The following is a 26,888-nucleotide window of genomic DNA, read 5'->3' as shown; positions in this document are numbered from 1 at the left end:
TAATGCAGGAAGAAAGATGACCGTTTGGACTGGATGTACCAGGGTCCAGCAGGACAGATCTCTCGGGAGGAGTACCTTCTTGGTCGACCCATCGACAAGCAGATCACACAGCAATATGAGGAACCTGAGAGCGGACCATCAGCTGAGACAGGCCTCCTGCCTGGTTCCATATTTAACCCTACAAGTTCAGTCTCTACTAATGATATGGCTGCCAAGATCAGAGAAGACCCTCTTTTTGAGATCCGGTAAGTTAGAATAGTATTTTTATTTGTAACTAAAAGTGTTGTAACCACTGATCTGTAATAGAGAACATGATTGCTCATGAAGTCATAAACGTGATGCAACCATTCCCTAGTATTCCCAAACTTTCTACTGAATTAATAGGAAATCGTACGATTTTAATGAGAAAACATCACCTAATGAGTCAGCTTTTTTTTTTTATCTGAAGTATCCCCATGCATTCTTACAATGCAAATGTCCTAAGCATGTAAATGGTTTTTTTAATATCGAGATTAAAAAGTTACGTTCATATTCATTACAGTAGCGAACATCAGATGAACATAAACATTGAATCGACGGGATCCTCAACATATGCATTACAAATGGCAAAAATGCTTATCCTTAAGTATGAATAAAGATTTGTGCTTTTTATGTGAATAATTCGCCTTGTACAGTTACTCACTTTTTATGTAATTACGTTGTGTTAATATTGTTATCCATACAGTAGGCTTACTGCAAATGTTTCAACAATGATTTCATTAAAGGGATAGTTCAAGAAAATTGTCATTAATTACTCACCCTCAAGTCGTTCCAAACCCGTGAGACCTTTGTTCATCTTCGGAACACAAATTAAGACATTTTTTATGCATTCTGAAAGCTCTTTGACCCTCCTATAGACAGCAAGGGTACTACCACGATCAAGGGCCAGAAACGTAGCAAGGACATAAGTAGAATAGTCCATGTAACATCAGTAGTTCAACCATAATTTTACAAAGCTACAAGAATACTTTTTGTGCGCAAAGAAAACAAAAATAACAACTTTGTTCAACAATTCTTCTCCTCATCCAGTCTGCTGTGGCTTGCCTCCATTTTGGGGAGTATCACGACGCATGTGTGCACTTCCACTTCATGTAAACAATGCATGCACATTGCGTCGTGATACTCCCCGAAATGGAGGCAAGCCACAGCAGACTGGTGTGACTACTGATGTCCTTACTACATTTCTGTACCTTGATTGTGGTAGTACCCTTGCTGGCTATGGGAGGGTCGAAGAGCTCTCAGAATGCATCAAAAATATCTTAATTTGTGTTCAGAAGATAAACAAAGGTCTTACGGGTTTGGAAAGACTTGAGGGTGAGTAATTAATGACAGAATTTTCATTTTTGGGTGAACTATCCCTCCAACAGCATGCATTTTAAAGAAGTTAATGATTTAAATGTTTAGGTAACTTAATAGAACAATATATACATAACACTTTACTCCTATGGACACTTTTATGCTAGTAAAACACCATAGAATTAGTGATGTCTTTAAGAGTCTGAAATAGATCTTGCTCAGTCAGGACATAAAAAATACATTCATTATAACTTATTCAGAGAAATAACGCTGACAACATGCATTACAGACTGATGCATGGTAAGTTTTGAATTTCAATTCAGCATAGAGCAATATACTGTGGGGAAAATGTTTATTTGATCCCCTTCTAATTTTGTAAGTTTGCCCACTTACAAAGAAATGAAGGGTCTGCAATTTTTATGGTGGGTTTATTTAACGTATAGAGACAGAATACCAACCAAAAAACACATTATATAAAGGTTAGATATTGATTTGCATTTCAGTGATTGAAATAAGTATTTGATCCCCAAGCAAAATGACTTGGTATGACTTAAAATGACACATCTCAGGAGGGATTTTGACCCACTCCTCTTTACAGATCCTCTCTAAATCCTTAAGATTTCTTGCTTGATTGTAGGGATGATGTTCTTGAGGTCATAGTCAGCAATTCTCTTCCTCCAAACAGGGCAAGTTGAGTTAATGCCAAAGAGCTCAATTTTGGTCACATCTGACCACAGCACTTTCTCCCAAGCCTTCTCTGAATCATTTAGATGTTCTTTGGCAAACTTTAAACGGGCCTGTACATGTGCCTCCTTGAGCAGGGGGACCTTGCGGGGGCTGCAGGATTTCAGTCCATTGGAGCGTAGTGGGTTACCAATGTTTTGCTTGGTGACTGTTGTCCCAACTGCCTTGATATAATTAACAAGCTCCTCCCGTGTAGTTTGGGGCTGATCCCTCACCTTTCTCATGATCATCCTTACCCCATTAGGCCGATTGATGGTTGTTTTGTATTTCTTCCATTTCCGAATAATCGCACCAACAGTTGTCTCCTCACCAAGCTTCTTGCTGATTGTCTTGTAGTCCATTCAAGCCTTGTGCAGATCTACAATCTTATCTCTGACATCCTTTGCCAGCTCTTTGGACTTGCCCATGGTGGTTTGAGAGGTTGGAATGGAAGATACAGATTGTGTGGACAGGTGTTTTATAAACCTAACGAGCGGACATTAGGAATAACTTAAAGTGGCAGAACTAATCTGTGTTCCACATGGGCAAATAATCTGTGGGAGCTAGAATTCTTGCTGGTTGGTAGGGGATCTTGAAAGTTGTTTTATAAATGAAATGCAAAGCAATTTCTAATCTTTATATAATGTGCTTTTTTCTGGATTTTTGGTTGATATTCTGTTTATCATTTAAAACAAACCTACCATAAAAATTGCAGACCCTTCATTTCTTTGTAAGTGGGCAAACTTACAAAATCAGCAGGGGATCAAATAAATATTTTCCCCACTGTAGTAACAGAGGCTTGTATTGTAATATTTCTTGTATGTTCAAATCCATTTCCGATAATAGCAGATATATGTTCATGTTTAATATTTCCTGCATAATTACATATGTAAAGAAATATTTTGTGTTGGTTCAGTTAGTTGTGTTGGCAGCTGACACCCACCTTAACGATTTCATTATATCGCTTATCCTGCCTGAAAATTGTTAACATTAAAGATAACATAACATCTGAAGTAACAATAAATTTTACATACAGTATATAAATACAAAATGCAGTAGGCCTGCATAAATGAGAATAAATTGAACACTACTTACCATTAATACAACTTCTTGTAATGCATGGTAAATGCTTTGTAATCAGTCTTCACATTAGATTTTTGAAATGACTCAGTTCAGTTACAAATGAGACAAACCACAGATCCAGACTGCTACACAAATGCAAATTTATAAGATGGACGAATACTTGATGTCTCTTAAAAAAAAAAAAGAAGAGAAAAAGAAAAAATACACAGGCAGTGTATATGTAATCTTCAACTGATTAACATCATGAAAATGGGTAAAACCTTAAGCTTCTCTTGAAAGCTAAGACAGTATTCCTCATATTAATTTAAGTCCAAATTATGTAAAATGTTTACTTTGTACATAAGAGGTTGCATAAGTGCATTTATTTGGCAACCACAGTCGCAAATAATATGGTCAAGATTCATGTTTGGATTTATTACAGTGTGTCTCTTAGAAGGTTTGCTCACAGATTTAGTAGCAGCAAATAGCACAAGCGGCCTCGTGTAGGCCGACTTTATGCATGACTCTTTTATTTGAGCAGAATGTTGCATTGCTAGTACTGAGATCTTTAAATTCCAGTATACATTCTTTTTTCCAGCCCAGAGAGAGCGTGAGTGCATGGTTGCCAGGTTGGGAATATTAAAGTCCCCCTACGGTCATTAATTTTATCCCTTAAAACTCATCTTTGATGATCAAAAATTACACACAATTACAAACATTTTCCCCAATTAAAATGGCACCTGTTCCACTTTCAGTTAACTGTTGTAAATGCTACAAAATGGCAAGTGGGAATATTGAGTAAATGGTTGTTGGAGATTGAATCCTTGAGTGAATTTATTTAAATTCTGAATGAATTGTAGCCTAGAATGCACACAAAGAACGTTCTACTTATAATTACTAAAAAGCTGTTACTCGTCTGTATTTTACAAAGTTCCGTTCGAATCAGTGACGCTCTAAGCTGCCCAATTAATCTTTTTTCTACATCAATTCTTGCTTGTTGTAATGACAGGATTTACCAGCTTGCAAAACCTAGCACTGAACAAAACTTAATGGTTTCTGACTAATGTAGGGGAAGTCGTGGCCTAGTGGTTAGAGTTTGACTCCTAACCTTAAGGTTGTGGGTCGAGTCTCGGACCGGCAATACCACGACTTGAGGAGCAAGGCACCGAACCCCCAAATGCTCCCTGGGTGCTGCAGCATAAAGTGACGAAAGTAACGTGACGTGACATACAGCCAAGTATGGTAACCCATACTAAGAATTCGTGCTCTGCATTTAACCCATCCAAAGTGCACACACACAGCAGTGAACACACACACACCGTGAACATACACCCGGAGCAGTGGGCAGCCATTTATGCTGCGACGCCCGAGGGAGCAGTTGGGGGTTCGGTGCCTTGCTCAAGGGCACCTCAGTTGTGGTATTGAGGGTGGAGAGAGCGCTGTACATTCACTCCCCCTACCTACAATTCCTGCCGGCCCGAGACTCGAACTCACAACCCTTGGATTGCAAGTCCGGCTCTCTAACCATTAGGCCCCGACTTCCTTCACTAAATGGCTGCCCACTGCTTCATTTTGAAGTTGCAAAGACTAAAGTCTCAACTCCAAAGAGAGATATTCTTTATAAAACTTAACACTCGTCCACGCCCCCCTGAAACGGCTCGTTCTAACATGCCCCCGCATCTCTACGTCAGTATGTGGGAAGATTTGCATAATGCCTCCCAGATGTTCACGCAAAGAAAGGTGTACCTTTTATTCTCGTTGTAGTATTGTTGTTGCCGCTGCCGCCATGTCGTATAGTCGTATGGCCTTCTAAAAGAGGACAATATCCACCTCGTCATGCCTGCAGCTGATCCGTGCTGGTCGCTGAGGAAATACATCAACTTTGCACTGTGGATTGCTGAATCGGCTTTCACTGTGGACGAAGCAGCATCCAGCCCGGGGTTGTCACATGTGGTGGCACACCTCGCTTTTTAAGAGCGACGAACCTTGTGAAAATCTACGCATTTCAGAAGGCAGGGCATAGTGGAGAATAGTGGAGTGCACATTCACTCTCTGACAGCAGGTGGCACTGAACAGCAGACATGCAGCCATTACCCCGGAAACCCCAGAAACAAAGCAGCTGCAGCTACTTTCTGAAAAATATTTAAATGATTTAAACAGGCATTCAGATTTGTGTATTCACTATGGTGCTCATCACAGACAGATATGTGAGTGGAGTGGAGTGGCAACAATTTCCCCTCTGCGCTCCGAGCATTTAATAATCGCTCCGCTCCAGCTCCGCTCTGGGTTCACAATTTCCCGCTCCACTCCGCGCTCACTGATACCAGAAACACCGCTCCGCCTTCGCTCCGTTGATAAAGTATTTCAGTATGTTTGAAATGTTATGTTCATAACGTAGCCTATATTTAAATAAAATAACAGGAGAGTTTCGAAGTGGCGATTACGAAAGCGATTACGTGTGAATGTGCTGTACCTCTTTAAATCATGCTTTAACCCGAAAGTATTCAGTAAAAGGAACAGACAAACTCCTTCAGATCTAGCCTGTAACTTCCTGCTCCGCTATTGCCGTCATAATAACCTTCTGATTTGAGAGATCCATGTGTATCAAGCTATAGCTAAATATGTTTAACATGTGAATTCTTGCTAAATATGCAGTCATATTACGGGTCGTTGGCATGAATTGTACTCATGATGGTGTGGTGGTGGAGCGCTCTTGGAGCGAGTGAAAACCACAACGCTCCGACTAAAAAATCCGCTCCTCGCTCCAGTCAAAATCACACCACTCCACTCCACTCCGCTCATATACTCTGATCACAGCGCCAAATATTTAAATATTTAGACTTACTAGGATATTTATTTTCAGACGTTTTTACATTTAAATCTGGACTACAACATGCCCTACATATTGTTTGAAATTTTGTTTTGATTCTTTGTTCAGTCACACTTTACATTAAAGGGTTACTCCACCACAAAATGAACATTTTGTCATTAATCACTACTCCAACTCAAGATGAACATTTTGACGTTAATCACTTACCCCCATGTAGTTCCAAACCCGTAAAAACTTTATTTTCTAAACACAATTTAAAATATTTTGGATCATCACTAATTGTCTAAAATCATCACTAATTGCCTAAAATAAAATCTATAGATATACTAAAACAGTTCAAGCATATAAAATTGTTTAAACGTTAAACCCAGATAAATGTGTGCTATATCCAATAGTTTGTGCAAAGACTGGAAGCTAAAGCTTGCTTTGCAGGACATGGAGGCGCCAGAGCGATCACTTGCATGTTTTCCATGGATACGCCGTCATTTTTGCTTTTTGCTTATAAGTTTTTAGTATTTTGTGATTTTTGAATGTATAATTTTATTTTTTTTTTTTTGTTTAATAATATCAACAAAACATTGTGCTTTTATAAAACGCTTCACAAAAATGAACCGAAACTCAGCGAATACATGCCTCACACACATGATAAATATATTTATAGAAATCTTTAAATTAGTACTTACTGAAATGAAATAAAATAAAATAATAAAAGACCGAAAACACAAACTCTTTCATTATAATCATAATCACAATCCGTATAGATGCATTTCTTAATTGCACGTCTGAGGAGATGGTGAGCACTGCACATGACCAATTGGGTCATGGTTTGTCGTGGTAATCAAATCAAAACTCTTCCAAAATGCAGCTTTTCCCAAAGCATTGGGAACTTTTAATAAGTCCCCATGCTCCAACTTCTCCCTGATGCTCTGCATGGTCAGCTGTCACCTGTATGCTAATGCATGCATATATGCGTTGCGTATTGCGTAGGCGATGTATAATATTTATAATATAATCATTATAACAATATTTCATACAGTAGCCTATGTGTGCTCTGCATGTATATGGGCACAATAAAAGGAGCCCGAATGGACTCAGCTTGTCGGGACCCGACGGGTTTGCAGACCTCTAACATGAACTAAGAGTTTTGTTTTTTTTTTTAAACAAAGATTAATAACTTCTGTAGCAAATGTAGCCATTGCTCATTATTAATGCATTAACTAAGGTTAAATAATGAAATCTTATTGTAAGGTGTTACCTATTGGTCTTTATTCTTTTGCACTTTAATCTGTGAAATTATTTTTTTACTTTATAATTTTTTTTGTGTATTGCTTTATTGTATTTAAATGTTCAGTTTGTTTTTGTTCTAAGAAAAGTTATTAAACCTTTTATACTTTGGCAACTTTTTTTGCAACTGAATTTCAATATTGTGATAAAACCGTATACTGTGATAAAAGCAGTAGCAATTAATCGCAACATTAAAATTTGATACCGTCACATGCCTACCTCCATCCAACTACACCAACATTTTCACATTTGTGATAGACTTTTTCCATGTCATCTAAAGTTTATTGCTATGGTAGCCAGCATACATTTATAGCTATGGTAGCTGACTCATATTTCATAAAGATAAAAAAAAGCTCTGTTAGCATATTCATCAGACAATAATTACACAATTTTCATTATGTAAAATCAACAGCATTACAGCAGCATCAGAACTCCCGGGTTCTTAATGACGCTGTACATCATTTTATTTGGATTATAAAAATGAATTGGACAAATAATGATTCTGACAGAAAACTTGACCAGGACCCTATTGTTGCTATAGAAAGAAAAATTAGCACTAGCTATAAACTCTATATGCTGCACATCAGTAACAGGCTTTGTATTGTAACTATGTTTGCTTGTATGGTCCCTGTTAAATAAACTTTAAATAAATAAACACAACCTTCACATGCATCTGATTGATTAACCGCAAACTCTTATTTCATTGTTGATTTTTGTGGATATTTAAGCCAGCAGTTTGCTTTGTACATTGAGTTTACCAACATAAATTTACGGAGGGTAAACTTTATCATTCAGTTGAACTGTTCACATGTTTTAAATAATTTGGCAACCTTATGTTCTTACTCCGCCGATTAGTTAAATGCACGTCCTTGAAACCACACAGTTTTCTAGCGCATTAACTTTAACTTGTCAAGCAATATCAATGGTATGATCCTTTTCTGATGCGGCCGAAAATACAACTACAGTGGTTCCATGTATAAATTAAATTGTTTTTAATATGTATGTATATTTAATATGTATTTTTAATTGTTTCGTCAAAATTATTGCTAGGGAAAATTTAGTCGTCGCTGGATATTGGTAAGGACGTGTCCCTAGCGTCCCTACTAAATTCTATGCCCTTAGTAAATAGAAACCTATGACCAATGGATAAAAAAAAAACACAGGTTGACTGGATTGGTTACATATTTATGACCCTAGGAAACAGGCAGGTCTTTGGTACAACGCAGTTTTAAAGGGTGGTTGATTGCGATTTCACTTTTTTAAAGTTAGTTAGTGTGTAATGTTGATGTTTGAGCATAAACAATATCTGCAAAGTTACGAACCTGAAAGTTCAATGCAAACGGAGATATCATCTTTTAAAATTCTGGCAGTTCAATGCCTACAAAAACGTCTGGTAGGGACTACAACAAGTTACTTCCAGAGGAAGAGAAAATTAGAGGTGCACGTAAAAATCTCTTCATATATGACTTCTAACTAGAGCTGTGTGATTAATACTCAAATTGTGCTGCACATTATTGACAATATTGAGCTGAAGCTTGACTTTGCAAATTTAAAATCGCAAATGAAATCGCAATATCTGTCAAAAAATCGTAATTAGATATTTTCCCCATATCGCACAGCCCCTACTCTCTCTCTCACTCTCTCTCTGTGTGTGTGTTTGCCACTTTTTATTTTAAAGTGTAACCACCCTTTCATTGCTGTAACCCTTAAATCCAAACTAATGTTAAACAAAATTTTTTACAGCATTTATTAAACATTTTTAATTTTAAATGTTAATGTTCATTCGCAGTGCATTAACTAATGTTAATAGATACAACTTTACATTTTAATCAGTCCCTCCAGGATTTAGCAATTTTGCGATAGCTGAATTTATCACAAAATCAAACAATTTTCACAAAAAAAAATTCAGAATTGCCGTAAATTTTCCACAGAACTTGGCCTTAGATGAGTCCCGTGACGTCATCGCAATGCGCGTTAAGTCAAAGAAAGGTTGGGAGATACAGTTTGAAGAAAGCAGTCGAATTCACCACAGAATCAACATCTCTCATTAAATCTTGTGAGAAACGTTGAAATTCGGCACAGAATCCTGTTAAAGCTACAGATATCAGAACAAACGCCACTGATGTGGAAACCAGGGAAAACATTGTTTAATAAACACAAATCTCCAGCACCGTTCACCATGGATTTAACATAATAAAACTACAGGAACAACTTGTGGCAGAAATGGTCTAATTTTTTTGTTTTTAAATGCTTCGCACAACTTTGTATTACCGAATTTGAAAGTTGTTTTTAATGTGACGATATTTATTCAGCCTTCATAGGTTTCCCCCATGTATAAAACTAAAAGTTTCATAATGTAGGAAAGCAAACAATTATTTAAAAATCAAAATAAAATATTAAATGACCACTAGTAGATGGCTGTAGATAAGTACCTTTAGGCCATTTCCACTCCCATATATATATATATATATATATATATATATATATATAATTTTTTTTTTTTTTTTTGTATTACTTAAATTCTATTTAGACATTATGAATGACAGTAATAAAATTTTATCAGATGTAATATATTAAGACGTCTGCTAAAGATCTGGGAAACTTCTGCTGTGTACTCATGCATTCTAATAAATGTCTATTTGACATCTGACAGGAAACATCTTAGAGACGTACTGCAGATGAACAAGCTCTTTTAAAAATACATCTTGCATATGTAAATGCAGACATTAAATAGATGTATCCGAGATGTACATGTGTGACAGGATATTCCGCCATGATTCCAGTTCATAGAGAACGTATAGGTTTCATTCAAAGTGCATTGAAGTTTGAGAGACATGAATTTAAATTGTATTTATTTGTGGAGGTATATGATGTCACACTTGTTTGTGTATGAAGACGTTTCACAGCGCAAATCTGTGAATGAATGTTCCGAAGTGAGATAAACTTCAACAGATTTCCCCTGCTCAGGGAGTAGGAATCAATGAACACTGTGTAGGGACCATGTCAATGGGAACACAATTCATGCACGGAACTCACTTCTAACAAGCTGATTATCTGAATTAGGTTTGTTAACAAAGATAGACATGCAAAATATGCAGAGCTGGGGGGAGCAAGGACTGGAATTGAGAACAGCTGATTTAGGGTACAGGCCATTTCTATTTTGATCTGCAGTTTAATGAAAGTTAAACAGAAAAAAAGACAAAGTAGCACTGCATGCATTTCTGAATATTTATTAAAACAGACTGTATAATGATGAAAAACCACAAGCATGACAGGTATAATTAAAAGCCTCAAATTCCTTCAAGTGCACATTTCCATGTAATATTTTTACAGATTTTTTAAACCATGTATACAGTATAATTGTTTCATTAAGCTGAGAAATAGCACTATAAATTCTTAATTAATTTGCAACAAAACGGATGAAGACTTAGTAGGCTTCGAATCTCGCCCAGCCCAACACTGGATATTATACTGTGGGTGTTGTATTATGATTAATAAAATAAAAAATACAATACAATAATGAAAATTAAAGTTACCCTGCTTTTAAATAAACCAGTTATTTCTATTTCATTAAAACCGGGCCAAAAGAGACCTCCGAGCTAGTAGGCTACCAGAAAGGAAAAAAAAAAAAAACCTTAACGTTTTTGCTCTGAATTCGTTTTTAATCCCTGCATGATTTTAGTCATACAGTACATGATAAATATCACATACGTTACAGCTTGACTGCAAGTTTACAACGCTACAATTGTTATAATCAAGGAAATTAAACTTATCATCATGAAATGTCTACACAGCCAATAATGCCAAAAAGAAAGAGAACCATCGAAAAATGGGCATATTTTAAGACATTATTATGACATCAGCATGCATTTATCATTACAGTCACCACCAGAATGTCCAGCTTTTGAATTATGTACTTGATGTTGTTTTATTTTGTTTTTTTTTTATAGTTCTACTGTTATAATCAAAATTCATTTTTAATTTAAATTTGATATTTGATAAGAACAGAGTGGAAATTATTAGCAACGCCAACATAACACCAAAGCTAATGTTTTCTGTTAGTTTACGCACAAACTATGAAAAGTAAAACCGAAAAACTGAACATGGTGCGTGTTTATGGTGCATGTCGGCAATGTTGTCACGGGGGCGGGGCGTGGTGGAGGTAGGGCTTAGGTAGACCTTTAAAACTTTGTTTTTTGGTTTTTGTTTGTTGTGCAGACCTCTATTCACACATCTTTACAAATCATTTATTAATTGTTAAAGGGATACTCCACCCCAAAATGAAAATTTTGTCATTTTGCCCCATGTCGTTCCAAACCCGTAAAAGCTCAGTTCGTCTTCAGAACACAATTTAAGATATTTTGGATGAAAACCTGGAGGCTTGAGACTGTCCCATAGACTGCCGAGTAAATAGCAGTGTCAAGGTCCATAAAAGGTAAGAAAGTCGTCGTTACACTTTTTGTAAGCGAAGAAAACAAAAATAACGACTTTATTCAATAATTCCTTTGTCAACGGTCTCCTCTGTCTCTCTCCATATCACCGTATGCGGTGTATGCTCTATTGAATAAAGTCATTATTTTTGTTTTCCTCGCTTACAAAAAGTGTTCCCGTCGCTTCATATAACACAGATTGCACGTCTGATGGCAAATGGAGTATTCTGAAGAGTACTTTCATACCTTTTATGGACCTTGACACTGCTATTTACTTGGCCGTCTATGGGACAGTCACAAGCCTCCCGGTTTTCATCCAAAATATCTTAAATTGTTTTGTTTATCTTAATAGTTTTTACGGGTTTGGAACGACATGGGGGTAAGTGACTATTTCCATTTGGGGTGGAGTATCCCTTTAATGTTATTGCAGAACCCAATCTAAAGCCGAAACTGTTAATCATTTGCAAATGTATATGAATGTTTACTAATCATTTATACCTTTATGAACCGTCATCTTGATGGCAAAAAGTGTCCCGAAAGACAGGAAAATAACCTTCACACAAATCTTTTCTAATCATTTATTAATCATTTGTTCATGTTTTTGCAGTAGCCAATCTATAGTTGAAACTATTCATCATTTGTAAATGTTTATAAATGATTACTAATCATTTAGTTTCTTTATGGCCATTGGACTTTTAGCTACTGTAACAAGGTTTGTGTAAAGGGTGGCTGGTCAAGTTTGGCTAAATGCTTGATAAAGACATAACAGATTGTAATTTTGATGCAAAAAAGTTTTTATTGCCTCAACACTCATAGTAGTATACTACTCTTCTGTATATCATTAAACAGATTATTCCTTGAATCATACATAAACGGGAAAACAAATCAATTTATACTTTATACAATTTAAACAAAATATTTAATTTATCAAAACAATATAATATATAAAGATTGAACCTTGTTCCCTTATAATGATCAAATTGACCCCTGTACACTGTTGACCCCTAACCAACCCTTAAATCTACCGATACCATCAAACCTGAGCCTAACCTACCCGTATCACACCTCAACAGCAGCAAAGGTGTTGTGCATTATTAACATAAGCTTTTAATCATTTTATAACATCTGTTAAAATCATTTGTAGATTCAGTAAGTGCTTGATCATATGGAATTGAACCTTTATTGACATTTGTAGGCATTTTAAATTACATGAAATAATGATTTGTTAAAATTGTGGTTTAATAAGTTTATTTACAAACATTAACATGCACATTATCTCCTGTTTCTAACTCTTTGAATATATTAACTAATGATACATTAAGTATTATATAATGTTTGTTAATTATTTATTAATGAAAGTTATTATAAATTGTTACCAGATATTTTTGACACATCGCCCAGCCCTACCGAACAGTAATACTGTTAGGGGTTGAAGAAGTCATGAATCTGCTGGTTTGGTGTAAAAAGCGGGTTGGAAACAGTACGTTTACATGAATACTCGTCAAGACAGTAATTCCAGCATAATTTTGTGTGCATGTGCTCAAAACGACGTAAAAAGGAACTCGCATGCTGTCCGAGCTGCGGCTTTTTGTGTGCATGCACAGAAATGATCCATCACAGCACGTGAGTACTGTATTGAAATCTCTTTCGCGCTGTTCTGCACTTGAATGGCTTAAAACACTTTAATGTTTAAACTGAAAAGGCTTAAAACACATGAGAATGATAAACTTTCTTGAGGAAGCAGCACTTACCCGATTGTTCAGATAGTTGATTAGATGTATTCGCGAGTGAGCATAAAATGTTACATTCCACTACTGGTGAATGAGCCAGTGTAATGCAAATATGTCTTAAAGGTCTGACATAATAAGATGTGACATGAACAATATTGTATGAAGCATTGTTTGTTTACAGTCATGACCAAAAGTTGTGGCAGTAACATAAATTTTTGTTTTGCAAAATTTGCTGCTTTAGTATTTGTAGATTATTTTCCACATGTTTCTATGGTATATACTGAAAAAGAATAAGCATATACGTTTTAAAGGCTTTTATTGGCAAAAAAAAATAGGAGTTAAGTGTTGACCCTTGTTCTTCATAGCCTCTGCAATTCACTCTGGCATGCTGGATATTAGCTTCTGGGCCAAATCCTGACTGATAGCAATCCATTCTTGCCTTATTAGTTCTCAGACTTGATCACAATTTGTGTGCTTCTGCTTGTCCACCCTGCCTTTTGAGGACTGACCACAGGTTCTCTATGGTATTGAGATCTGGGGAGTTGCTTGGCCATAGATCCAAAATTTCAGTGTAATGATCTTCGAGCCAATTCTTTATCACTCTTGCTTTGTGACGGTGCTCCATCATGCTGGAAAATGCACAGATCATCACCAAATTGCTCATGGATTGTTGGAAGAAGTCACTATTGCAGGACGTTTTGATACCATTCTTTATTCATGGCAGTGTTTTTGGGCAAAATTATGAGAGAGCCCACTCCCTTGGTTGAAAAGCAACCCCATACATGGATGGTCTCAGGATGCTTTACTGTTGGCACGTCACAGGACTCATGGTAGCTTTTACCTTTTCTTCACCGAACAATTGATTTTCCAGATGTCCCAAACAGTCGGAAGGGAGCTTCCTCAGAGAAAATAACTTTGCAACAGTCTTCTGCTGTCCAATCCGTGTACTACCTGCAGAATTTCAGTCTGTCCTTGATGTTTTTCTTGGAGAGAAGTGGCTTCTTTGCTGCCCTTCCTGACACCAGGCCACTGTCCAAAAGTCTTGGCCTCACTGTGCATACAGATGCTCTCACACCAACCTGCTGCCATTCCTGAGCAATCTCTGCACTGCTGGCGATACGATTCTGTAGCTGACTCCTCAGGAGGAGATGGTCCTGGCGCTTGCTGGACACTCTGGGACGTCCTGAAGACTACTTCACTACAGTTGAACCTCTCTTCTTGACGTTCTTGATGATCTGGTAAATGATTCTTTCAGGTGCAATATCCTTTGTAGCAACTTCCTTGAATGTGAGGCCATTTTAATGCAAAGTTTCTTTGGAGGTAAGCCATTGCTAACAAGAACACAATGATTGGAAGCACTTCCTCCCTCCATCAGTCTGCTCTTACAATCTAATTAGTATGATAGTGATTTTACCTGACTAGTACTTATTCACACTTTCACGTGTTGCTGATATGATTAGTCAGTTAATGTTAGCTGGTAATTTTGTGTCAGGATCAAAAAACTGTGAATTTTTATTTATTTATTTAATGTGAAAAGCAACTATTTAAAATGCATCTGATCACTCTACAGAATAATCTAGAAACAATGTGAATGAACACCACAACAGCTTAAGCAGCAAACTTTGCAAACCACAAAATTTATCACTGCCAAAACTTATGTTGCGCCTTCCATTATGAAAATGTTTGGGATACCATGTTCAAACCTTTGTGATGCAGACAGTTTGATGTTGGATATTCATACAAATTATGGTGAAAACCAAAAACATTTCTGTTTTAAAATAACATTTGTGTGTTAAAAAAAGTAAAGAAATGATTATATTACTTCACTGGCCAACAGAGTAAACCAATACCGTGACGTCACACGCTGTGGTATTGCGAGATGGCGGATCCCTTGCTCCAAAAGCTATAACAAAACATATTTTTCTTTAATTTGGTTACATTAATCATATTTATATAGTTTTTAATTACATTGGAAATCAGTTTACTTAATGTAAACTTGACTGACTGCTTCACTTCCACCTTAAGAGAAAAACTCTGATTGGGGGATTAAAACTCTTAACATCTTTAACCCAAAACATGAAAGCTAGTAGAGGCTAGTGGAGATCAGTTCAATGTCCAAAAAAAAATGAATATTTTTGTCACAAATATTGCACTGCATCTGTTTGATCCACATGTGCAGTTGTTAAAACAATGCTGCATTCATTTGGTATACATGCATGCCGAACCATAAGACCTATACCGAAAATTTTCAGAAAAATTTGTGTACCAATACACCCCTATTAAGTAGGTTAAACAATTTTTATAAAATACAAGTGATGAGTCAATTCTGTTTTTGTGGTAATCAACTTTATGCCCCAAATCATGTATATTGAGCTTAATTTATATTTGTCTGGATCTGGGAACTTTCCTTCAAAGGCTTGTAACATAAAATGTTTACAGTAAGTTTAATCTCCATTTCATTTTCAGCAAACGTGAAGAGGAAAAGAAGAGAGGGGTTCTTACAAATCCTGTTAAAATGAAAGAAATCCAAAAGATGGTGAGTAATGTACTTCGCATAATATTTTGTGGTATGTTTAGTGCTCTCAGAATTGAAGAGTTAACTCACCCTCACTTTGAAATGAATTGATCTCACCTCACAGGAAGTTGCATTGGAAATTTAATTGACAGAAATATAAATTTACCTATTTTGCAATCCAAGGTTAATGGCATTCTGGGAAATTAGTATTTCACTCTGGTCCACAAAATGGAGGTTAATTTACTAAATATGATAGACTTCTAAAAAAAATTTGTCTCTCAATGAACTTTTCTTTGTAAATAAATTCTGCTAAAAAACAACTTAAAAGCTGATTCTACTTGGAATAATGCATGTTTGTTGTTTGCTACACAAATTCAGGAGTTTAGTTGGAATGAAAAAAAAGGCATTCTCAATTTATTCATTTTTGTTTCTCTTTCTCAACATAGTTGCGTCACAACCTTGAAAAGGAAAAAAAGAGGACACAAAAAAAGAAGAAAAGAGAGGAGAAGGAGAGGAGGAAGGAGAAGAGGCACAGAAAGAAGAGTTCAAGCTGTAATGAGGATGACACAAAGAATAGGTTTTTTGTTTGTTTGTTTTGCTGGCATAAATCTCACTTTGCTCCTTGTCTGACAGACAGTATAACTCATTTAAATAAGTTCCTTAACAATATGTCAATATGTGTGTCTTTTTTGCCAACCAGGTCAAAAGAGAAACGATCAGATGTCTCAACCTCTAATAAACATCACAAATCAGGCTATGGACTTCAAGTAAGTAATTTTATCTCTGGCTATCCTGCTGGAATGTTTCTTTTGTCTTTTTATTATTAAACATCTTTTTTTTTTTTTTTTTTTTTTTTTATATATATATATATATATATTAAATTAAGTTCCTTGTAGGGCTGCCCCCTAATAGTCGCCTAACCTTAAGTCGACGAGAAGAGGGTTGGTTGACCAAAATTTTATTAGTCGCTTAGTCGCAGGAAAAAAAAAAATAAAAAATCCATAGGGAGTGGTGAGATAGATCGTTAAGGGCTGGATTTTGTGGAAATACAGTACATCCAAACACTTGCCTGTCATTCATCGACCATACATCATTGAAATAAGGCTTATCATCTGCAATATGTAAGTAGTAGCAACTTTACACTGCCACTCAATCTAATATTAACCCAGAAAAATGTGCACCAGTTAAGTTTCTGAACAGTAGCACGCTTAAAGCATGACGGATGGAGGTGCCGGTGCAGTCACTTGCTCTTAAAATGCTCCATCATTTTGGTCATACAGATAAGAGTAATACCTTGTTTGGCCTTCCAAAAGAAGACGATATCCGCTTCGTCATGCCTGGAGCTGATCTGTGCTGGTCGCTGAGGAAATGCATCAACTTTGCACTGTGGATCGCCGGATCGGCTTTCACCGTGGACAAAGCGGAGTCCAGCCCAGGGTCGTCACATGCGGTTGCCCTAAGCCCACCGTATGCTCCTTTGTAGAATCCACTGGCCGTGCCGTTCCCAAGCCCGCCCGCCTTCACTCAGTCAAGCCGGCATCTGCTCACTCTTGGCCGCGGCTCACTCTAGGCCTCTGGCCTTCGCTCACTCAAGGCCGCGGTGTGTGATGCTGTTTCGTTAAGAAAGCGAAACTACTTTGTTTGGCCTTACAAAAGTGGACACGACTAGAAATCATGTTTATATCACGTTTATAATGTGTTTTAATGTTTGTCTCGTCGCTCCGGCCGGACAGGGCATTACAATGTTAAGGGGCGTAACATTTCCATCAGATGCTTGAGGTATTCGGCCAATCACATCACACTAGATAGCTGGCCAATCACAGCACACCTCGCTTTTCAGACCGATGAGCCTTGTAAAAATTGACACGTTTCAGAAGGCAGGGCATAGAGGAGAAACAGTAATGTACAGAATGTGGAAAATAATGTTTTTTGAACCTTAAACCGCATAAACACATTTCATTACACAAAATAATGTTCTTTTTAGCAGCATCATATGACCCCTTTAAGCCGAAAACTTTTTTTTATCATTATATTATTAATTTGATAGTGAAGTTTACAGTGTTTTATTTTTTTTGGTGCTTTGCCGGATATTTTACGTGCGGCATTTGGTTGTGGGAAAAAAAAGTCATCCTACATTTAAAAACACTTGTTGATATCACGTTCGAGTTCATGAGTTCACCTACCAATGTATGAGAGGAACACCGCTTTCACTCTCAACCAAACTAAAATTACTAGACAATCAGAAGTTTTTGCTCTTATAAACACGAGACGCGCTTTAGCTGATGAATTGAAAAGAAGCCTGGGTCTCGAGCACGACATATTGAAAAAGCTGTGAGGCGCAGTGGTCAAAGATTTCCATCTAGCGTCATATTTACATAGAAAAGATATTAAAAAAGCAGCTATCAGATATCAAAAGCATCCTAAATGTTACATTACATTTAATCATTTAGCAGACGCTTTTATCCTAAGCGACTTACAAATGAGAAAAATAGAAGCAATCAGATCAACAAGAGAACAACAACGGTATACAAGTGCTATGACAAGTCTCAGTTAGTCTAGTACAGAACACGTAGCCAGGGTTTTTTCTTTTTTTTTGAGAATATGATAGACAAGAAAAGAAAAGGTAAGTACTAGTATTAGTTGGTTAAGTGCAGGCGAAAAAGATGGGTCTTTAGATGTTTGTAGAAAATGAGTAAAGACTCAGCTGTTCGAATTGAGATCGGGAGGTCATTCCACCAGCTGGGCGCAGTCCAGGAAAAGGTGATACATGTATTTGCACCATATTGTAGTGAGTAACCTTTATTGGTATTGCTGTTTCAAATATCCCACCATAATCTGTAGTCTTAGCCTGTTTAAGGGTTAATGGCAATGGCAGATACGTTACTAGTTAGTTTCAAGGAAAATCATTTTCTTTTTTGTTTGCCAAATAACCCTGTGTATGTGTTTGCCCCTGCAACACTCAAGCCCCGGAAAAAAAAAAAGTTCAGGCTCAGGATTTTTTTTTTTGCTTTAACGCCTGAGTTTAATCTTACTGTTTTTCACTGACACGTTCGTCATCATTAATTCTGTGTGTGCTCTGGCAAGCTTTATGCGTGCACTTGAGCGCTTAAGCTATGTAGGCAATTAACTCTTTCCCCTGCCATTGACGAGTTATCTCGTCTTTTAGAAGACAATGATTCCCCGCCAAAGACGTGTTTTTACTTTTTTGCTTAAAACTATACATTTTTATGAAACCTACCTATATTAAATTGTTTATATAAAAAAGAATGCTTTAAGCTAGCTTAAAACTGATTTTATTTTTATTTTTTTAAATAGATGCTCTGATCTTTATTTTGGTGTATTGCATATTCAAATATTCCTACAGCAAAATATACTGGAGGCCATAAAATTTTAGCGAAAATCATCAATATCGCTGGCAGTGGCTGGCAACTTTTTCAAAAATACTGGAGGGGGAAGAGTTAAAGGCTGATTAACATGATTTAAATGGTTTATTTATAAACGTGCGATTAGTTGACTGATGCTTAAAATAAACGACTACTAGTCGACCAGAAAAATCTTTAATCGAGGGCAGTCCTAGTTCCTTGGCATATTGCAGTGCAGAGCTTCTGCATTGCCATAATCAGTCATGCTGACCTAAGTAATGGATGATTAAAGTTGTTACTGGATCTGCATAACCAAATTAATTTTTCACTTATGACATCCACACCACTGTTTAACACTGATCTGGTAATTTTTATAAAATATGATTTTGCCATCTTAAATTTGTGAAGTAAGTATTGTAACTGATTTATTCCTTTCTTAACTGTTTCAGTTACCAGCAAATAGATCTTCAGTATCTAACCACACAGACCACGGTTCAAGAAACAGGAGTTGGTCCCTGTTGTCTCATAAAACAGACAGGGACAAACACTCCTTTAGAGTGATAGAGCAGAGACCTAAAACCAAAGCCCCCAGCCCTTCAAGACACAGAGATCGCAATCAAAGACAATACACTAATTACAGCAAGTATGATATGTTCATGAGTTGATCATTTAATCTACCAGTTATATAGCAAGCATGAATGCTTTATTCTTATCAATTACTCTGAGCATGAGTTTCTTATTTTTAAATTTTGGCATGAATACATTTCATTAGTTTGTTTTGCTGTAGAAGACATTCAGTTTTGTCAACTGCATAGAATTCAACTGTATTTCCCCCCTCTCTCAGGCACCTCTCAGCTGAAGAGTTGGAAAAGAAGAGAAGGGAAATGATGGATTTTGCCCATGAAAGAGAAGTGGAAAGGCAAAATAATGTGCATAGGTACAAGCGCCAAGAGGAACAGGAGAAAGCCAGAGACAATGCCAGACAGGACCGTCAGGCTGGCTTCATACAGTCAGTATTTAAATTACTGAAACCTGAATTGACCTAAAATAAATGTGCACATGGGCAAAGCATTTGGGACTAAGTCCTGCTGGAAATGATGTTCTTGTGTTTGGTCAGCCATAAAATGATTTAGGAAATTATAAATTGCTCACTAATTAATTTGTAAATCTGCTTACAGTGACATGAAACTAGAGAGTGCTGCAACGTCCTCTCTGGAAGACCGTGTGAAGAGAAACATTCACTCTATTCAGAGGACCCCTGCTGCACTGGAGAAGAACTTCATGAGAAGATGAGACCATTAAGAACATGGAAACTTTTACCCATGTCTTTTGTATTAAGATTTTTAAGATTTTTAATTTTTAATTAACATCATGATGCCAGATCATGGTTGTAAATAAAATGTCCGAATGACACTTGTTCTCCTTATGGGCTTTGTCTTAACCAACCGACCAACCTGTTCCAATCATCAGTCCTGATATGTCTGTAAACTCAGCGCAAAAAAAAAAAAAAAAAAAAATGTTCAGCGACTATTCATTCCATTTCCGTTTGTGTGAAACTTCAGTTTGTCTCAGTTGTTTAACATTTTATGTTAAAGGTGGCAGACGTTGGTAAAAAAAAAAAAAATTGTGCACAAACTGACCACCAACCAAAACTTTCAGGCACCATTTTTATTTTTTGCTAAGCTGTCACAGAGTAGAACACACAGGATTATGGGATCTCAAAGGTAGAAAGTGATACATCTATGCTGCCTTCAAAAACCCATCAGATGAAGGTATCTCAGGAGACAGGAATTGAAGTTAACATTGATTTGGACCTGCCTGATGCCTTATTACCTTGGAATGCATTCTCTGAAGACAGCATTTTTTCAGCTTTCGGACACAGCAAAAGACTCCAATCAGCAAATAGGGGGCACTATAGCAATCAAAAAAGGTAGAGATCATGAAATCATATGTCAGAGTTCCTCATTATGAACAACTTTGGCTCAAGAAGTACTGCTATCAATCAAATCTTTCTAATCTTTTAAATATTTGATATTATGTAAAAGACTACTTTTTTGAACTTGTCCTAGATGGTTCCTCTGATTTTCACTAAAATTAATACAAACTTCAGACTGGAGTTTGGTGTTTGACATGACCCATGACCTGAGGTTACCTGCACAGTACGAAGATATGAAAAAATGGCTCTTTTTGCTTATAATATCCAAACAGTTTGGCAAGAAAAGACTGTTCTCTTTAGATTTGTCTCATCTGGGGTCCACTTGTCTGGTTGCATTCCAAGTCAGGGGATTTTTGCTCTCTCTCTCACTCTATGGTGATGGGAGAAAGATATTGGTCAATAAGTAGACAATTCTATCAGATCATGACATCACAATATGTGTGTGCTCGCACATACAATCTGATGGTTGTATAAAAGAATTTAAATAAAATATATAATATGACTAATAATAAATTGGGGATAAATAAAATTACCCATGATTTTTTTTTTTCCGTGAGTCAAAGTCTTCATTGGGCAAGCATCGCCATTCTTCAAATGAGAGGTTTAAGTTGAAAGAAGAAATCTGTCTCACCCTCTCTGAGTATGTGAGAAAAGAAGGTTGCAATGATGAACAAGCAATATTAAAATGTATCATCACCTGAACTTACCATCACAGTAAACATTCTAAATATCATGTTGTATAGTTTATAATTTTATAAATCTGTATAATTATTTACTTTTATATTTAGCAGATGCTTAAAAGCAACTTACAGTGCATTTGGGCTATACCCATTTTTATCAGTATGTGTGTTCCCTGGGAATTGAACCCACAACCTTTTGCACCACTTATGCAATGATCTACCACTGAGCCACAGGAACACTTTTATTGTGCACCTACCATTACACACAAAAAGTTCTACATGTGCTTACATTTTTAATTAAATATGGTTTTTAAGAATGCTGCTAGCTCGACGTAGACAGCGTTTTCTCTGGATGTCCTCAATAGCAGGAAGTGGTGTCCCTGTGATGCGTTGGGCAGTTTTCACCACCCTCTGCAGTGCCTTGCAGTCAGCAACTGAGCAGTTTCCATACCAGACTGTGATACAACTGGTCAGGATGCTCTCGATCGCACACCGGTAGAAGTTCACCAGGATGGCTGAAGACAGCTGGTTCTTCTTCAGTGTTCTGAGGAAGAAGAGGCGCTGGTGAACCTGTGAGCCTCTGATACAGTCTATCAGAGAAAACAAAAACAGACAGTTGAGAGGAGACAGACAGAGAGATGAAAAGAGACAGACACTCAAATACTTCTTACAGTACTCACTACATGGTAAGGAGTTAAAGAACTATCTAGCCACATGAAGTGGGTCTCTTCTCTGAATTTCTTCTCACTGACAGTGTCCCTAAAAAGTCATATGAAGTCACATGAAGGTAAATTTAAGAGGTAACACTTTACAATAAGGTGTCATTGGTAAACAATAGTTAATGTATTAATTAACATGAACTAACAATGACCAATACATTTGTTATAGTATCTATTAATCTTTGATAATGTTAGTTAATGAAAAAGATTACAAATATGTTAAAAAAATGTTTGTTTTTTTTTGTTTGTTTGTTTTTTTTTTAATGCATGCAACCATCAATGGCATTACTTACATTAATAAAGTCTTTCTGCTCTATTTTAAGACATCTTTAAAGGCTCATTTTAGGCGAAATAAGACTTTTAAAGACCCTTTAAAGAGCAGCAGAATCCCTATCACTTCGAATAATATATCATGAGACATGTCATAAATGTTTGAAATCGCACACATTTGCAATGACACGCTCTATGATTATGACCAAAGCATCCTTACCATTAACCGCTCTATGATTAACGCACATTTTTAAGAAAACAAAAGTAATTAAATGTTTTTTGACTTTACTGCCACCGAATCTCAAATCCACCATACCTTACGAACATCCGGAAGTGAATGAACCTGCATATGCGCATTAATGTCAGTCAGTAGGGCGCGCACGCGTATTTACGGTAAATACATAAACGTGGCGTCACCACGTTACTGCGCATGCGTTTCATAGGCATACCTTATGTCACTTTGCGCATGCGCGGTAAACACATACGTGACGTAGATACGTGATGTCACCGCGCTACAGTCTGCAGCGAGGAGTACTTGTTCAGTCCCGGGAATTGCTCCTGTAGAGACGCAATTTCTCTCAGACAATGGAAGTCTCAGCACACATACTCAAACAGACAGCATTGGCAAAGAGACAGAGATCAGATGACTGACAGTTTTTTTTAATTTTCTGTTATCCATACAGTGTTGTAAAGTCGTGAAACTATGCATATTTCCTCAGAATGACTTTTTTGCTGTATGAAAAAAGGTTTTGAAGTGTTTGGAAGCTGCAATTTAAAAATACAAGACAATTAATGGTTCCCTTTTTACTGTCATTTCAAAAAATCACCACGACAAAACCGTTCAAGCTATCCAAAATCCATTCGCAATTTAAGTTCCTCAATGTTTTGGCATCATGTAGACAAAGTTTGGTGTGTATAGTGTTACTCTCCTCTGAGCAGTATGCATTAATTCACAGCTATATTTTTCCAAAAATCCACATTCAAATCAAAATAGTCGACTTCCTGTTGGTCGTAGCTGAATATTGTGAATTAGAAAGTTGTTCGTGTTGATAAAAACAATTTATGTACCGAGTTTGGTGTCTGTAGCTAAAACTAACCCCCCATTTTTGACAAAAGGTGGCGCTGAAGAGTGCCTCCTCCACGCCCTTTTATGAGCTTTTGCCAGTGTCTAGCTATCATTAATACTGATATGTGTTTTGAGTTTCATGAAATTCTAAGCATGTTATCTGCCTCAAAATCACCTGAAAAGTATTCCAGTTTGACATGTTGCCACGGCAACAATATTTTTAGATATCAATATCCCCCCAGCAGATTTATATCGGCTGTGTTTTGACATTATTCTGATGAAGTTGGAAGCAAATCTAGTGAAAATAAGATGCTGAATTCAAAGCATTTTGAAAATGACACACTTCTTGCTGCCAGTTGGTGGCGCTATAACTTTGACTCCTAATAGTCACAACTATGCGATCGGGCTCATACAACGAACAAACCGATGAAGTTTGATCAAACTCAGGTAGTGTATGTGGATGTTATTAGACACTTCCTGTTTCTCATTTCTCACCATAATTTCAACGCCTCGTCACGAGCAAACCATTCGAGATATCAAAAATCCCCTGGCAATTTTGCATCCCCAATGTCTTGAGATCATATTGACCGAGTTTGGTGGCAATTGGGTAAAAAACCTATTTCAAGTATTTCAAATTCCTCTTTTTACATAGCTCTAAATAGCTGACTTCCTGTTGAGCGGAGCCTATGACATGCAATACGAAAGTTGTTTGGCACAATGAGATCTATAAGTGTACTGAGTTATATATGAATACTTGCAAGTATTCACAATGTACCTGTTATTTGACAGACTATTTACAGCACCAACTGCAGTGACAGCACAATAAGTGGCTGTGCCCAGCATGATTAATATTAAGTGTGTAGCATGCTAATTCAAGAGAGTTCACCCAAAATATGAAAATCATTTTGTCCCCTTCATACTGTCCATACCTGACAAACTTGTTGGGTTTGATTACCAGCATTCTTCAAAGTGTCTTCTTGTGAGTCCTGCAGAAAAACAAAAGTCAGAGGTTTGGTGAAACGTAAAAGAATTCTGGTTAACTATACATTGAAGTAAATTGATAAACACTTTTCACCAGTCATCACTATGCAGAAAAATAACAGTGAACCCTGCAATAAAATGCTTGAAAAATACACATTCAGTAGATCCAAAGCTTGCTGTTGATCAGGTCTCTTAAGTTAATATTCCCTGCAGTTACTGCAAAAAATAACATGGTGAAATGATCAATGCAAACATTTTACTTGAACTTACTTTCTCATTGTCCCTAAAGCTCCTTGCTAGTTCAGTCAGAAGTATAATAAAGATGATTTCACTGTCTTGGACTCCAACCACTGATCAGTGTTCACAGGTGTCTGAGTAATGTCTGCCATTCCTTCAGCTTCTATTGGTTACTACAAAACATAGAAATATATAAAAATAAAAAAAAGTGACGTGACATACAGCCATACTCGGAATTCGTGCTTTTTAACCCATCCAAAGTGCACACACACAGCAGTGAACACACACACACCGTGAACACACACCCGGAGCAGTGGGCAGCCATTTATGCTGCGGCGCCCGGGGAGAAGTTGGGGGTTCGGTGCCTTGCTCAAGGGCACCTCAGTCGTGGTATTGAGGGTGGAGAGAGCGCTGTACATTCACACCCCCCACCTACAATTCCTGCCGGCCCGAGACTCGAACTCACAACCCTTGGATTGCAAGTCTGAGTCTCTAACCATTAGGCCACGACTTCCCCCAGGCCACGACTTCCCCCATTGTTTATTAAAAGAAATGTGTAGCATGTTAAGATAAATAATCAGTTACTCCTGTGTGTCTTAACATCCTGAAGCAATTAAAGTAAAGTGATGAACTGTGATGCTGTGTTTGTGTTGTAGTCACGTGAGTTTTGGCAGAAATGAGCATCTGTATAATCTGCTTATATTTAGCATCTGTAAAAGCAGGACAGAGATATTGCAGATGATCTCAGACAAACTGATGCATATATGACTGCAGTACATTCTCATCATAAAAATAGCTGAATCTGGCTAATGCATTTAGTTGAGGTTATTTGAAAACAACGACCCATTTAAACAAATCTTCACTCTTACATACTTTAAGAAATATGGAGAAAAAATTATGTTTTCTTATTGCAACTGCATTTACAAAAATAAGAATGTGGAAGGTAAAAATACAAACAAACCTTTCTCTTTGTATATGCTGGAACACTATGATTATCATCCTCATCTTCCTCGTCTGTTGGTGGGTTGGGTTGCTCATCATTTTTCTGCAGAGTAAAAACTCTAGAGTAGACCCACACAACAATTCGATCAAAAATGAAAAATATATAGTTTATTTATTTTTTTACTCAGGTTTCGCACAAAGCCGCGTTCACTGAAGTCTTAGACGTGAGGTGAAATTTTGCGAGTTCATTTATGAGCTTATGAGCACCTGCGCTAGTAAAATACTAAAAAGACATGCTCAACGATGCTTACCAGAAGTGTTTTATTGAAATGAGTTCATACATCCATATCTCTTGGTAAATAATCCATTGTTTAGTTTGCATCCAAACTGCCCAAACATGGCGGACAGTACTCGCGAGCACAGGTACGAGACTCTGCCCACGCTGTGTGAGTGAAGGTGATACACGTGAGAGCGCAATGAATACAATACATACAAGCAAACGTATAAAAGAATGACCTGCTACGTTACATAAATATAGATTTGCTATTGTTATGAATATTAGAGAATGTTCTGTCCTATAAAGGACACTTTTTCTTTTTCCCACTTTTTTTTTTTTTTTTTTACATTTTATCGCAGATAATTTGTTTTTGACAAATTCACGACATTAGACGTATAATTAACATTACAAGATACTGTAAAGATCTTAAGCCAAGTTTAAAATAGTTTTATGTTATTTATTGCTATATTAATGTAACCATCTATGACTGAACCGAGCCGAGTCATTGC

At 36.9% G+C, this 26,888-nt stretch overlaps 1 protein-coding gene and 2 long non-coding RNA genes across 4 annotated transcripts in view; 1 reads left to right on the top strand and 2 right to left on the bottom strand.

The window, feature by feature from the left end:
• cwc25 (CWC25 spliceosome associated protein homolog) overlaps positions 1 to 20,684 on the top strand; it is a 66,273-nt gene extending 45,589 nt beyond the window's left edge. The window contains exons 3-9 of the mRNA XM_042771203.1: positions 9 to 245; positions 15,861 to 15,930; positions 16,356 to 16,486; positions 16,610 to 16,676; positions 19,721 to 19,914; positions 20,116 to 20,280; positions 20,450 to 20,684. Of these exons, the coding sequence (XP_042627137.1) occupies positions 9 to 245; positions 15,861 to 15,930; positions 16,356 to 16,486; positions 16,610 to 16,676; positions 19,721 to 19,914; positions 20,116 to 20,280; positions 20,450 to 20,564 (979 nt within the window). The 3' untranslated portion in view covers positions 20,565 to 20,684. The remainder of the gene's footprint in view (positions 1 to 8; positions 246 to 15,860; positions 15,931 to 16,355; positions 16,487 to 16,609; positions 16,677 to 19,720; positions 19,915 to 20,115; positions 20,281 to 20,449) is intronic.
• Positions 20,685 to 20,924: 240 nt separating this feature from the next.
• LOC122147709 lies at positions 20,925 to 22,236 on the bottom strand. 2 transcript variants are annotated; one of them, XR_006161775.1, is made up of 4 exons: positions 22,177 to 22,236; positions 21,741 to 21,843; positions 21,424 to 21,577; positions 20,925 to 21,183 (listed from the first exon to the last, which is right to left on the bottom strand). It is a non-coding gene; the product is annotated as an uncharacterized LOC122147709 (long non-coding RNA). The 2 variants fall into 2 exon arrangements; XR_006161774.1 differs by having other exon boundaries at positions 20,925 to 21,577.
• A 72-nt stretch (positions 22,237 to 22,308) lies between these two features.
• Positions 22,309 to 26,521, bottom strand: LOC122147710. Its single transcript, XR_006161777.1, has 4 exons — positions 26,122 to 26,521; positions 25,194 to 25,333; positions 24,872 to 24,928; positions 22,309 to 22,477 (listed from the first exon to the last, which is right to left on the bottom strand). It is a non-coding gene; the product is annotated as an uncharacterized LOC122147710 (long non-coding RNA).
• Between the last annotated feature and the right edge of the window lie 367 nt (positions 26,522 to 26,888).

The sequence above is a fragment of the Cyprinus carpio genome, chromosome A2, assembly GCF_018340385.1.
Source record: "Cyprinus carpio isolate SPL01 chromosome A2, ASM1834038v1, whole genome shotgun sequence".
Classification (NCBI taxonomy): Eukaryota; Metazoa; Chordata; class Actinopteri; order Cypriniformes; family Cyprinidae; genus Cyprinus; species Cyprinus carpio.
This window is presented reverse-complemented; position numbering and strand designations above follow the sequence as displayed.